Genomic DNA, 13,248 nt, shown 5'->3' on the forward strand with positions numbered 1-13,248 from the left:
TTAAATAAATAAAATGATAGCTACTGCAGTATATGCAGAGCATTAAAAGTACAAATAACAGCTCTCAGTGACACTCCAGTCCTATCTTCTTAGTAAAGACCCGTTCAGAAGAATCGGATCATTCGTGCATGTCACGTCATTATTTTGCAGACTTTTGGACACAGTGTTGTCCCATATATGAGACAAGTCAGTCAACATCTTCACACGTCTCTGTACAGCTAGCTTTGCTAACATCACATCATCGGATCTTACCTTTCTTTGAGCTTCTGTTCTAAGTGACGAAAAAAGTTAGACGTTGTCCCCACCGTCTGTGAAGGCGAAGCGCAGCTGAGTTAGCTGTGGCCATCGGATTTCTTATCATTTATGCAGCGCTATTATATTACTGACGATTAGACAAACATTTTTTGCCGCTGAGAGGAAACCACTGCGCATGTCCTGGAACGCCACACGCGAGTGAAAGGTGGGGAGGGGAGGGGGGAGTAACAGAAACACATAGTTGATTGGATTTTAATCGGTGCGTTTTGCATCCACTGAAAACAAAGATGTTAACAAATAAACTGGACAGTATGCTGTACATTTAGTGATATTTCCACAATTGCGGTCTTGACTGGTCTTGAAATAAAATGCCGAGTCCTCAGCGCCCGAAACCGAGACAAGACCGAGACCATCAAAAAAAGACCGATTTCGAGTGACAATGGCAACAGAATCAGACACTTTTATGTACTCTCCTCATTCTGTTGATTCAGGCTTTTAACTTCTTACCTATCAGCCTTATTGGGTGTAGTGGTCATATAATATGAAATGGGCAAATAATTTAAACACAAAAACTAGAAAAAAAAACGTAAACAATATAAGGCAGTATTAATTATTTGAGGTCTTGTAAATGATGTTTGTGTCAGATCTTTTGCTTTGAATTTATGGCCTTACGCCACCCAAAGTAGTGTTGAAATGTAGCTGCGTTTACGAAATGAAATTAGAACATCATCTTACTTGTTCTGGTTGCAATGAAACGGCTGATTGAATCAACCAAGTACCAGATTCATGAGGTCAGCTTCAGCCAATAAGTTGTGTTTGAGGTAGACGCTGTTGCACACAAACCACACAACTCGAATCATACATTGTGCTTAAAGTAATATGCATAAATAATTTATTTGCGATTAGGTTCCACACTTCAGCAGCTGCAGAATAGAAACTAAATTGAACTGCCAAAAACTGTGCAGACCTTTTAAAGGGGAAAAAGAGCCAAAACTCAGAACACACACAGAGAATTAATCACAGCTCAGAGTTCACCGCTAGCCCAGTCCTCCAACAAGACACATCTGACCTCGCTGCTATCTTTCTGTTTGAGGGCGTGGGGTCAAATAATGAAAGCTGACCCCCTCATTTCAAACTGTTTAAATTCACAAGTGAAAAGCCTAATTGCAGTGGTCTACGCTGAAGGCCAGAGGGAAATTCTCCCGAGGAGAATTAACCTTGAGATTTCAGTGCGGCCCACTTTTCAGAAGAGTCACTGCTGCAGATGGGTAAAAAAAAAGAAAAAAAAGAAGAAAAAGAAAAGTGCTGTAAATTGACCAAACTTTAGAAATTAGATGCTTTTATGTCACACACACCTTCTTTAATTTACCACTACTGGCACACAAAATACTTACTTAGTCTCATTGCACTCTTCGCCTTTTCTGGAAACTTTCTAAATCAGCAGTTTGCTTCAATTCCAGTGTCTTCACAAGGAAAATAACTCGAACTCTGATGTTAACAATTAGGAAATTACTAATTGCTAAGGAGATTTTTATTTTTTTTTTAAGATTTATGAAAAAACTCATCACTCTAAAGCCACATTTTTATTTTTGCTGAAATGAAATATGCATTTGGTTCATGCACCGAATTAATGTGCACCAAGTGAACCACATTAGCATTTTCTAGTAATACGTTTCCTTCTCTCGTAAGGTCATGTGGCTTTAACTGGAGTCTTTGCTAAGACTCACGTGTGTGTGTGTGTGTGTGTGTGTGTGTGTGTGTGTGTGTGTGTGTGTGTGTGTGCGTGCGCGCGCGTGTGTGTGTGACCCATTTCATAAATCCTGTTGCCTCCTCCATGAGATACTAAATGTCAAAAACTAGTGGGTCATCCAATCCTTATTTTCTGAACAAACCACACTAATACCACGTTAAGAAGTGAACAATGCTACATGAAATGCTAACAACACACGTGCTCCATCACATCCACAACAAACGCTGCCTCCATGAAGAGGTTTTGTGGGCAGATGTAGTCGTAGTTGCTGGTTTCCGTGCTTCCGTGACAGATTGTTTGCAGAACTTCAATGTTTCTTTGAAGCCAATGGGTCACTTCATGCCAGCCACTGTCAGGGAGAGGATGGACAGGCAACTTCCAGCAAAGAACAGCATGATGAAAAGGTGCAGCGCTGCGTCTTGATCAAGAGCGGGAGGCTTCCATTCGGCACTGTCTGCTAAGATCAAATATTTCTGATGAAAATTGGCTGTAGCGCCTGCTATACGGTGGTGCACTTCATAAACACTGCACCATGCGCTTCACCTCCTCGACATGTTTGAAGAAAGATGACAATTTTAATCTCGCGACTTCATTGAAGCTAAAAATAAAGAAATTTTGCTTTTTGCATTTTGTTTTATACTGCCTCCTAATTACTCAAACCAGGCTGACTGCTGTTTTCATTTTTCTTTTAAATGTTCTCACCATACAGTACACTTAAGAGGAAAAAAAAGACAGTTAGTGGTCACAGTGATAACACTGCTTGTCACTTACCCTTCACAAATGAACTCGCTGTTGAGGATTATCTCCTGTTTGGCATGTTTTTATGAGGAATAAAGAACAAAAGCTCCAGAAAAAGATAAAAATAACTGCTTTAGATCGTGACATGTGTGTCAGTCTGGACAACAAGATAAACTAGAAGTTTAAAGTTTATTTTTAATGAAGTGTTGTCACAAAAATCCTTAATTGATTGTGATAATTGCTGTTCATTTGTCTGATCATGTTAAAAAAAAACAATGAAATATGTTTTTTTTTTTTTTTTACATCATTTACTTTTATGAATGGACCATGCTATATAATTACATTTTCAAGAGTATTACATATCAGCCATTAAAACTGATAAAATTATAATGAATCATGTTGTAAATGTGAAATTGGTTAAATTATAACATCAGCTACCTTAATTTAGTAACAGATCCTCCCTAAACCGAACTGATGTTAGACAGTCGACTATTATTTTAATTTTTCAGAGCCAAGAGTGAACAGTAAGGCTGATAAGCTAACTCAGCAAAAGTGAAAAACCATTGTAAGACTTTTAATTTCTATGTATTTGGAGCAAAAATTGAACTTTCTATGTAGCTTTAGCTTGTTATGTGAGCGTGCTAATGCTAAAGTCAAACTGGCTCGCTCCAAATGGTTTTGAGTTGCTAATGACTAGCACACTTTAGCTGATGATCAGGAAACGTGTTAATAATCCTCCTTATTCAAAGAGTTTACTACCATTTCATTAATATATATATATATATATATATATATATAATGTATATGTTTGTAGTCAATACCAGATCATTGATTCTGCAAATGCACCCTTGCTATTGATTTTCTGTGGAGAAATATGTTTTCATGTTTAAGACAAGATATGTAACTTCCTCTGTTGTCAGCTCTGAAAAGTGTCAAACAACAAGTAAGGACATTTTGCATAGAAAACATTTTGATGCTGGTTTTCATGAGAGCCAAGCACAGCTCCATCGTCTCATAGTAAGAACAAATTATGTTTGGATTATATTCCAGTCACTGTATGACCCACCTTACAAGTTTATTGATTTGAACAGATTTAACTTCAGACATTCAGAGAAACATTGGCTAATCTGTAACAAATGTTCAAATGTATTCACAGCAGAGTGACACAGGCTTTTGGCAGTGTGCATTAGGCGTTTGACAAAGTTCTATGAATCAAAAAAGTTTGCTTACTTTCTAGCATTTCCGAGCATTTTGGCTACATTGCTGTGTATTCGTATCTTGAAAGTCAGCAGTTTAGAATATTGTAAATTTACTTTTAATTTCACGGTTCTCATTTCTGGCAAGCATTTAATGAGTGAATTTTAATGAATCTTACAGAAAGCACATGACGTGTGTACATTTCTATTATGGGACAAAGCCACGCTAACAGAGCGAGAAGCTCGGCCATCACTACTGCTACTGCACAGTGCTACAGAGGTGTAGCTTCTGTTGTTTTTAATAATATGTTTAAGATGAGGCAGAGCATATTATGTTATGTGTTGTGGGACGAATCAAAAATATGTAACCCTTAATTTGATGATGGTGCTGTTTGTTTGCAGTAAAATGTTAAGGTGGGGTTCTATTGAGAGGCTATTAGATATTAATAATTTACTTTCCCCAGGGAACTTTTCTAGCATCCTCATTTTAGTATAAAAACTGATTATTGTTTTCCTGGGACAAATGATACTGGTTATAGAGCAGTACCAGTATGAAAAATGACACATTGTTTAATGGGAACACAATTCTGCAAACCTTGTAAATGCCTTCACATTTCATTAGAGGGCTGGTAACGTAGAAGTACATATAGTTCTTTGTGGTTATTTACTCAGAATGTCTGTTTCCATAAAATTCCAGTTGTTACTTGATATTACTTGACCCAAGATGTATTTTATATTCCAGTAACATCTCAAATATTGTTTGCTTATTCATGTTCTATGGATAATGTGAGCCATAGCTCAACTATCGTATTAATCTTTTTATAGATTATTTACCAAAATTACGAAAGCAACCCATTAAAAAAAAAAAAAAAAACAGATTTTGGAGAGAGCATTTCTCCTCTTTTCAATTTATCACAGCATCAAATATTTCATGTCAGCTTTTCCTCCAGTGCTTTTCATTAAAAATGTAATGACTTTTTTTTTAATACAGTCTACTTAAACCCCGTGACAACGAAGCAAAAGATAGATATGTCACACCTTTGGAAACACAGACGCTGCTTCCTGTTACATGCATGTTGACAAAGCAACAAAGTCATCACCAGCTGCAGCTAGCACTTGCATTATGCTGATGAATGGCAAGTCCTGTCAGATTACTTGATTTGATAAGCAGTACAACCCTTCGGTAACATAATACATCACAAATTGTTTTGTCAACAATTTATGATACCATTTATCAAATGACCATCGCAGTGGGTTGAGTTATGGTGTCATAGCTGGCATAATGTCAATACTCAAGCTGAGTTGAGGGCAGTCTGGCTGCAGTGATTTAGACACGCTCCGGTCTGACCTCTTCAGAGATTTTCTCTTCATTACCAGACAAACTGATATTCAAGAAGAGAAATTGTGAAAGTGTATGCTTTAATCTGAACAGCTGCACGCAGCAAGAGATGAGTAACACACCACAAACTGTGGCGTTGAGAGAAATCCGCGGCCAGATGAAGAGTTTAGATTCAACAGACAGCGACAGTTTTACATATGGTTTCACAAAATGGCATTACTGCTGGGCCGGAGTGAAATTAAACAATTTCAATGAAACGACACGTACCAGATTATGTTTGTGGAAGATATTTACAAGAGAAGATCCACATCGGTGTCACGAGGGGAAGCCGCCTCATTCCCCCCCGCCGCCACCCTCACTTAACCTCTTTCAGCCTTTCCGCAAATTAAAAGTTTTAGAAAGCCTTCAAACCGATTAGGATTTTTTTGCAATAAATAGCGCGGCGATCGAGCTCCGATTGTATTCCGCTCTCGAGAATCAATGTTCAGCTGCAGCCTCAATGTCAATTAAAGAGTGAGGCCTTAAAATGCCTCCCCTCGAGTCAATCCGTGGCTCTGGTATTGACTAGAATATATGGCCCATGTCCAAGCCACCGCCGGCCGTTGGCCACTCTTAAAGGTTACTGCAGCCACTACATGTACCCACATTAGCAGGACACTCACCTCTCTGGGTTTATGGCCTGTGTAATAATTTTAAGCAAAGAGAGAAGCGCATTCACTGGAGACAGTAACAGCCAGAGAGTCGAGGGAGGACAAGTATAGTATGATTGATCGTGGCGAGCGGTATAGCTGTGTACCTCTCACCTTCCCCTCCTGATTACTGCCTGCCACTGATCCTCCACATCTGTCTTGACTTGCTAAAGACACAGAATCCTCGCATAAGGCCCTCGGAATTAAAACCTTATTGAAACGTTGATATTCTAAGGCGACATCTTTATTTTCCGTCTTTTACTTCCTTGTGGTCGCAGAGAAAAATGAGCTGCCTCGTATAACCAGATAAAAAACGAGTGACTACATACTGTAGAAGCACTCACACTTATTACAGGGCATATTTTCATTATTGTTGATTTTCATGGAATTGAAAACAGCTGCTTATTTATCTTCATCATTAAAAGCTTCAAATAAGCTGTAAAGCAAAGCTTTTTCCTTTCAAGAACAATTTTTTAAAATATCCGTTTCTTATTCACGGCGTTTTTAGAGCTTTTTTTTCTCACCCCCACATCTCCTGTGCCATGTTGGAACCATTTGAATAATTAATTACATATGAAATTTTAAGGTTTCTCTTCAGAATTTTAAGATGGTACAAAATCTTCCAGGAATTTATATCCAGGCAGCTAACTTATGTGTAATAGTACAGTTTTATACTATTTTATAAAGGAGACTATGACACCACTGACAACATAAATAACTCTTTGCACAGTTGCAGATTATATGTTCTATATTTATGTTAATACTCCCACATTATATTGTTGCTGTCAGGCAAATAATAATAATAAAAAAAACCGCAAAGGAAAAAACTTGTATCTCCCCAAAGCACAACTTAAAAAAATGTTCCAGATGGAAATTCAAGTTGAAGAGCAAGCAATAGAGCTGATTTTCACAATAAAACAAAAATCAATAAATATGGAGATATAAAGGGTTTCTGCCAGATGACGGCTGTGTGTGTCAAAGGTGCATCACTGACATAACATACACCATCAGTTAAGTTTTAGCAAAATATGCATTGTTACACAAAACTGTTTTTTTTGTTTTTGTTTTTGTTTTTTGCTATTCCAGCACAACTATAAAATCAAAAGAATTAACAGCATTTAATTTTTTAGATTAATATTTCGTCGTGGTATTTCTATCAGTCTGACAACAATCCTAAAGTTACAAATTCATTTAAAGAATAAGATTCGACATCTCAAATATGAAATTAGTTCAGAGTATACAACATATTCTTTACTGACTAGATTATATAAAAACCTAGAACCTACAGCGATGAAATAAAGAAATTCCTAAAGGTTACTCATCGAGGTAATTAATACGACATATGAACACATAGCAATGTAACTGTGAGTATATATCTAGTTTATGCAGCACTATAATGAGAGATCATGTTCATATTAAAAGTAACTTTTTTCTGGTAACACAGAAGTGTCCTTGTACTTATTCGTCTTACGTCCCATTAAATTAGCCTCGTATTTCCACTTCCTGCTGACCCGTGTGGTTGAGCTGTTGAAGCCGGCACGTTTATAACAAACAGTTCCCGCTAAACTTTGGGTCAGATTCAGCCACCACTCTTTGTACTTTGCTCTCTCCTCACACAGGTGCAGTTGTAATGGAGACAAAGTGTGTGCACGGCAGCGACAAATATCAGGATATAAATAAAACGAAGTAACCAAAGCAGATGAAAGACTGCTGATAATTAGGTTAGCAATGTCTCCGGCACCGTCTGCTCGGTCGTTTCCTCCAACTTCCCTGAGCAACGAGGAACGATGCAGGCGACGCTCAGACCGGGAGGGATCCGTGTTGCAGGCCGCCCCTCTGCTGCTTCCCTCCCCTACCGTCAGTGTGACTCTGATGCAGGGAGGCTGCGAGGAAACGTGAGCGGCGGCGTCAGATGTGATACATGCAGCTTTTCCCCCCACAAACCTTTTAATGATTTGTGACCCGTTTGTGGACAGAGAAATTGTGAACTCACGCACCCATAACTTCTCACTTAATCTGTATTACTCTCATCACAACAGAGCAAGCCACTCTATCAGTAAATGCTAATCTCCTAATTAACAAGCTAATTAGGCAATTACAGCTTTGCAGAAGGATGCCTAAATGAAATATGACAACACAGTCACTTTCTACAGCACCTGTGGGTCTTTTCAGATGTCACAATGAGAAGCATGATGACAAAGTGTTGTCTCTGCTACTCGTAGGTGCTTATTCCTTCGCCTCGCTGTACTCGCTTTGCTAAAACACTTTCTCCTAATTTAGCCGGGAAAGAAACCAGAAAGTCAAATAAACTGTCTTTCAGGAATTTTTTTGGGGGGGAATATTTGTTCCCACCAATAAAGGAAAACCGCTTGTAGAAGTGTTATGTAAACACGTTTTTGAGAGAACCAGTGCCCCCCTCACGCCCCTCCCTCGTCTCAACAATGTCTTACTGTTAGGAGCTGTCACATAGGGAAATGGATTATGTTGACATATGGCTGAAAACAACAGTGAATAGGCCTGCTATGCAATGCAATGAAGAATCATGCACTGCAAGAGAGGAGAGGAGCCGGAGCTGTACCTTTGAGCCTTTCCTGACAGGTATGCACTGTGACTTGACAGCTCAGTATTTCCATGATAAATGCAGTAGTCCTGGGACTCCCATTCACTAAACTTAAAGACTGCGTCGCTCCCCTCCTTCAAGGTCAAACGGATGAGTAGAGGAACGCAAAGCGGCAAGTCGCTTCGTAATGATTTATTTACATATTAAAAATTTGACTGAGAATCGGGTTAGATTCAATCTGAAATAAATAAAAGTGAATAAAAGTACATTTTGGAATATGTTTTAATGTATCTTGTTATTTTTCTGACTTTTGCTTTTGTTCTATCTTCTATCATTCTGCCTGTCAAGTTCTGCCTTTTTTTTTTTTTTAGCAAAATGAAATATTGAGATGCCTTCACTGCTTCTGTGAGATTTGAGTTTCTCTTTATGGTACGTTGCTCCTGCCTGTACATCGCATCCTCATAACCGGATCTTCTCATTCATGTGAAGCACATCTGACTCATCCTCCTCTAGTTTGTGAAGTGCAGAGTGGAGCAGTAGGACGATGTCCTCCCCCTGCTGCTAAAGCAATCAAATGTCAAACTATTGTTTTAAGTAATGAGTCACTGTACCATGGCTCCAAATTAAGTTTTTAGAGAAAGTCTTTCTGCCTTTATTGAAGATTTAGATTCGTCACTCGGCTGTTAGTCTTGACGATGAATCAAGACTATGAATCATTTTCTTTTCTTTGTTTTTGAGTTTTCTTTGAGTTTGTTGCACAGGACACAGGTGTGACAAAAAATTCCCCAAAAAAAAAAAAAAAAGCGAACAAATTAAATTATTTGTAATCTGTTCCTTCAGAGGTTTTCTGTTGTTTATTGGGATGTCCAGTCAGTTAATTACCATCCCTCATGTGCTAAAACATTGCTGTATACCATTGGATGCTAACGAAGCCAAAATTGTTTTTTGATCTGAGATTATTAAATGCAGTGTTGAATTTAAGGGATTGGAATTTAATAAACTTTTCTTCAAAATCTAAAAGAATAACAAAACAATATTTTCTGGTCAAACCTGAAATGAAATATTCAAGAGCTTTGTAAAACACAGTTTGAGATTTATGAAATCTCTACCCGATTAATGAGAAAACAAACTGAACATTTTTCTGCACTCTTCTTGCATCAAGCAAATCACACACTGACACAAGCGTGAAAACTGACGTACAGAGAGGTCAAACCTGTACTGATTAAACATACTACTGCTAATTGGAGATTCTTTAAAATTCAGTTTTGGTTTGTGGAACATATAGAGAAATTAGTTTTCTTAAAGAAAAGAAGCAAAATCCTTGGGGACAGTACGAGGGGCTCCACCCAGTGTGGCAATCATGTAAGAACTGCCACTGGCAGAAAGTGCTAAAAGTTTTATTTTATAATCACGTTACCTGTTTCCTGCTGTCACGTCTCAAGATTTAGCAAAACACTAAGTGTGAGATCTCTGCATGAACTCGAGATGATCGTTATAAAGTAAATAAAATGAAATGCTGCCACAACCCATTTTTATTACTTTTTTGTGGCTTACTTTAACTCTGATGTTAATACAGACTGATTTGCATTTTTTATTTACTTTTTTTTTTATAATCAAACTTACAGCTTTACAATATTATGAGGTGATATAAAAAATTGCAATGTGATGGATATCCAGTAGTTCTAAATTTAACAACTACTTGAAACTATGGAAACGCATTATATTTTTGAAAACGCATTTGCATAGTCTGTTTACAATCTGCACATGCAAGACAAGAAAAATTACCAGGAATACTGAGAGACACGTTAAAATATCCCATCCTGAAACTGCTAAAGCTTCACCACACAGAGCCAGAGGTGGAATAATATGAGGCAAAAGAATCATACACAACAAAATGAGTTTTAAATCTTCTGGATTCTTTGTTTTAAGATATAACTGGTTAAAGCTGTAGACAGATATAGAGCCACAGAGTGTTCCATATGTCCACTTTTCTAATTTCTTAAAAAAAATCCCCCCCGCCCAAAAAAAAAAAAACGACAAAAAAAAAGAAAACTTATTGAGATAGAGATACAATGTGCTTTACAAACCAGTTCCATGTGCTAACACTTAGTTTTAGTGGAAATTAAACCTTTATTGTATTTTGTATTTATTTTAGTGTCTTTTGAACAAATAATGTAATGAAAACAATGCCACAGTTATTTTTCAATTATGTTATTTTTATACAATTCACTAGTCTGGTCCAGTCTAATTAAACAAAATCTGGCAAAAAAAAAGAAGAAAAAATCTGTAAAAAGTTAGGCTTTGAAGGGCCGTGCATAACACCAAGCTTCTCTTGGGGAGTGGGAAAGCTATTTCCACAAACTCTTGCTCAGGAAAACAAAAAGTAAAAACTAAAAACGCCAGCCTTATTGCCCAATAACTTTCTGTACAGCCAGATAATGCGTGAAAACTGCCTCAAACCGAAAGCAGCCCTCTTGCTTTTTTCCTTCTTCCTTTCCCCCGGAATATAGATGCATGCTGTAGGAGCGCGCTGTATATTTGTTGCCTCGCATCCAGCAGCTTAACAACTTGTCTGCTGCCATAGCAACTGCGGAGGAGCACCGAGCAGCGCCGCCTGCTTGTGCAATGGATGTCACTCGTGGCAACGACCAATCAGAAGTTCCCATCCTTCTGCACGAGCGGGCTCGAAGATGGAGGGATGGAGTGGGTGGGTTCTGGGCGTCATGCATCTGCCAGCAATAGGACGGACGGCTCGTCAGTCTTCGTCCTTCCGGGCCCGGATTGGCCCACGGAGCTTTACTTGCAATAATATAAACATGTCTGGCCGCTTCGCCTGGCTCGAACCGAGGCTCGCAAGGGGCTATGCAGTTCTTCATCAAACTGTGCAAAAACTCTCATTATGCATTTGCCCGCGGTGGTGCAGAGCTAAATCTCGATCATTGCTAGAGAATATGCACATAGCTGCGGCGTGCACGCGCGAGGAAAGAGGATACCCTGCCTGCAGCCGCTGCAAGAAAGAGAGAGGGGACTCAGCCGTGCTTTCATCATTATAATCACCATCCTAAGTGCTCGCTCTTAACATTTTGTTTTTCGCTGTTCGGGCGAGAAGTGACAAGAGTATAGACCCCTCCTCTGCAGGGCGGAGCGTGCATTTTCATTTCGGTATTTTGTATTTTTTTTTTATTTATTTATTTTTTTTATTTTTTCCTCCTTCCTACCCCTGTACCCTGCTCTGACACGTCTGCACTGAGTGAGTGGCATTGGCACACTGTCAATCGCTCACTAGCGCTGCCATCAAACAACATAAAACACACACAGGCAGAGGGCTGGAGCTCATAAATTTCAGCAGGGCAAGATATTTTTTTGCGCATCGCCTTTTATACAGCGTTCTATTCTAATTAATTTCGTCTCGCCGTTGCTTTTTTCTCTCCTTTCTTTTGCAACAACAACAACAACAAAAATCGCAACTTTTTCTACATTTCATATTTTTCTTATATTAACCTTTGGACACCTTGTGCTGCAGATTGTGATTTTTCTTTTTTAAATACAGGGAACATTATTCCACGTTTACCTGAGATTTAGCCTGAGATTTTTATTTTTTATTTTTTATTTTTTTTACCACTATTATTTGTTTACACATTTCCACGTTGGATAATTTTCGCAAAGGAGGATTTGGACATTTTCAAGAGGACATGCGCCGGGGATTCTGGTGAAGAGACCACCAAGGACCGTTTCTTGTCTCCACTACCGGTGTTAAATCGCAGAGAGAGAGTGAGAGAGAGAGGGGGGGAAAAAGACTGATCGGTGCGAGGATTTGGAGCGGGGATATGATGGAGCGTCAATTTTGACGAAGAAGTTTTTTAGAAGAAGAAGAAAGATTTTTCTTTCTTTCTTTTTTTTTTTTTTTTCTTCCCTACGCAAAACACTGCCACGCGTTTTTGGGCACTTTGGACCCGCGCGTAAAAAAAGAAAGCATCAAGAGGACTACTTCACACTAAAAATATATGTATATATACATACAAGATACATATACCTGCTGTAGTTGTTATTTAAGAAACACGCGTCTTTATTTCGCCGAACAAACACTGCGTTTGCATCCATCCTAGTCTCTACGGCATATGCTCTAGCCGATTTCGTATATGAGTTTTTCAATTTGTGTGGCTCAGTGCACAGACTCTTTAGCGGCTACTATGGACGATCAAGCCCGGATCATGCAGTCCATCGGCGGCGTCAGTCTGGCCGGCCACTCGGTGCAGGGAGGCATGCCGCTGCCGCCTCCGCACGGACACGACGGGACGGACGGGGACGGGAGGAAGCAAGACATCGGTGACATTCTGCATCAGATCATGACCATAACCGATCAGAGTCTGGACGAGGCGCAAGCAAAGTTGGTTGATTTATATGTTTTGTTAAGTTCGCCCTCCCAGCAAATCGCTGGACGCGTCTTTTTTTGTTGAGAGATGTTGTTGGCCCTGATTACCTGAAGTCCCAGTGTGTTAACAATAGACCGGATTGGCTGTAAGAATAGTAATGCCCAACGGCTGAGCCTGGCGACGCGTTTAACACACGTGAAAGTTGTCACAATAGGGAGCAACGTAGTTTTTATTTAAACTACCTGTTTGAACCTGAGCGAGGTGGTGGTGTTGCAAAAAAAAAAAAAAAAAAAAAAAAAAAGTTGGTGCACACATGTCAGATTTCAGCCAAGACTGTTGTTAAAATTC

At 39.0% G+C, this 13,248-nt stretch overlaps 1 protein-coding gene across 10 annotated transcripts in view; it reads left to right on the forward strand.

Annotated features, from left to right (window-relative positions):
* Nucleotides 1-11,329: 11,329 nt before the first annotated feature.
* pbx3b (pre-B-cell leukemia homeobox 3b) overlaps nucleotides 11,330-13,248 on the forward strand; it is an 85,242-nt gene continuing 83,323 nt past the window's right edge. For 2 of the 10 annotated variants that reach the window (XM_015043033.1, XM_015043040.1), the window contains exon 1: nucleotides 11,330-12,914. In XM_015043033.1, coding sequence (XP_014898519.1) covers nucleotides 12,667-12,914 — 248 coding nt within the window. In that variant the 5' untranslated portion in view covers nucleotides 11,330-12,666. The remainder of the gene's footprint in view (nucleotides 12,915-13,248) is intronic. The other 8 variants (XM_015043035.1, XM_015043042.1, XM_015043036.1 and 5 more) reach the window with 6 other exon arrangements.

Source organism: Poecilia latipinna, unplaced genomic scaffold, assembly GCF_001443285.1.
Source record: "Poecilia latipinna isolate Pla-1442-1.1 unplaced genomic scaffold, P_latipinna-1.0 Scaffold613, whole genome shotgun sequence".
NCBI lineage: Eukaryota > Metazoa > Chordata > Actinopteri > Cyprinodontiformes > Poeciliidae > Poecilia > Poecilia latipinna.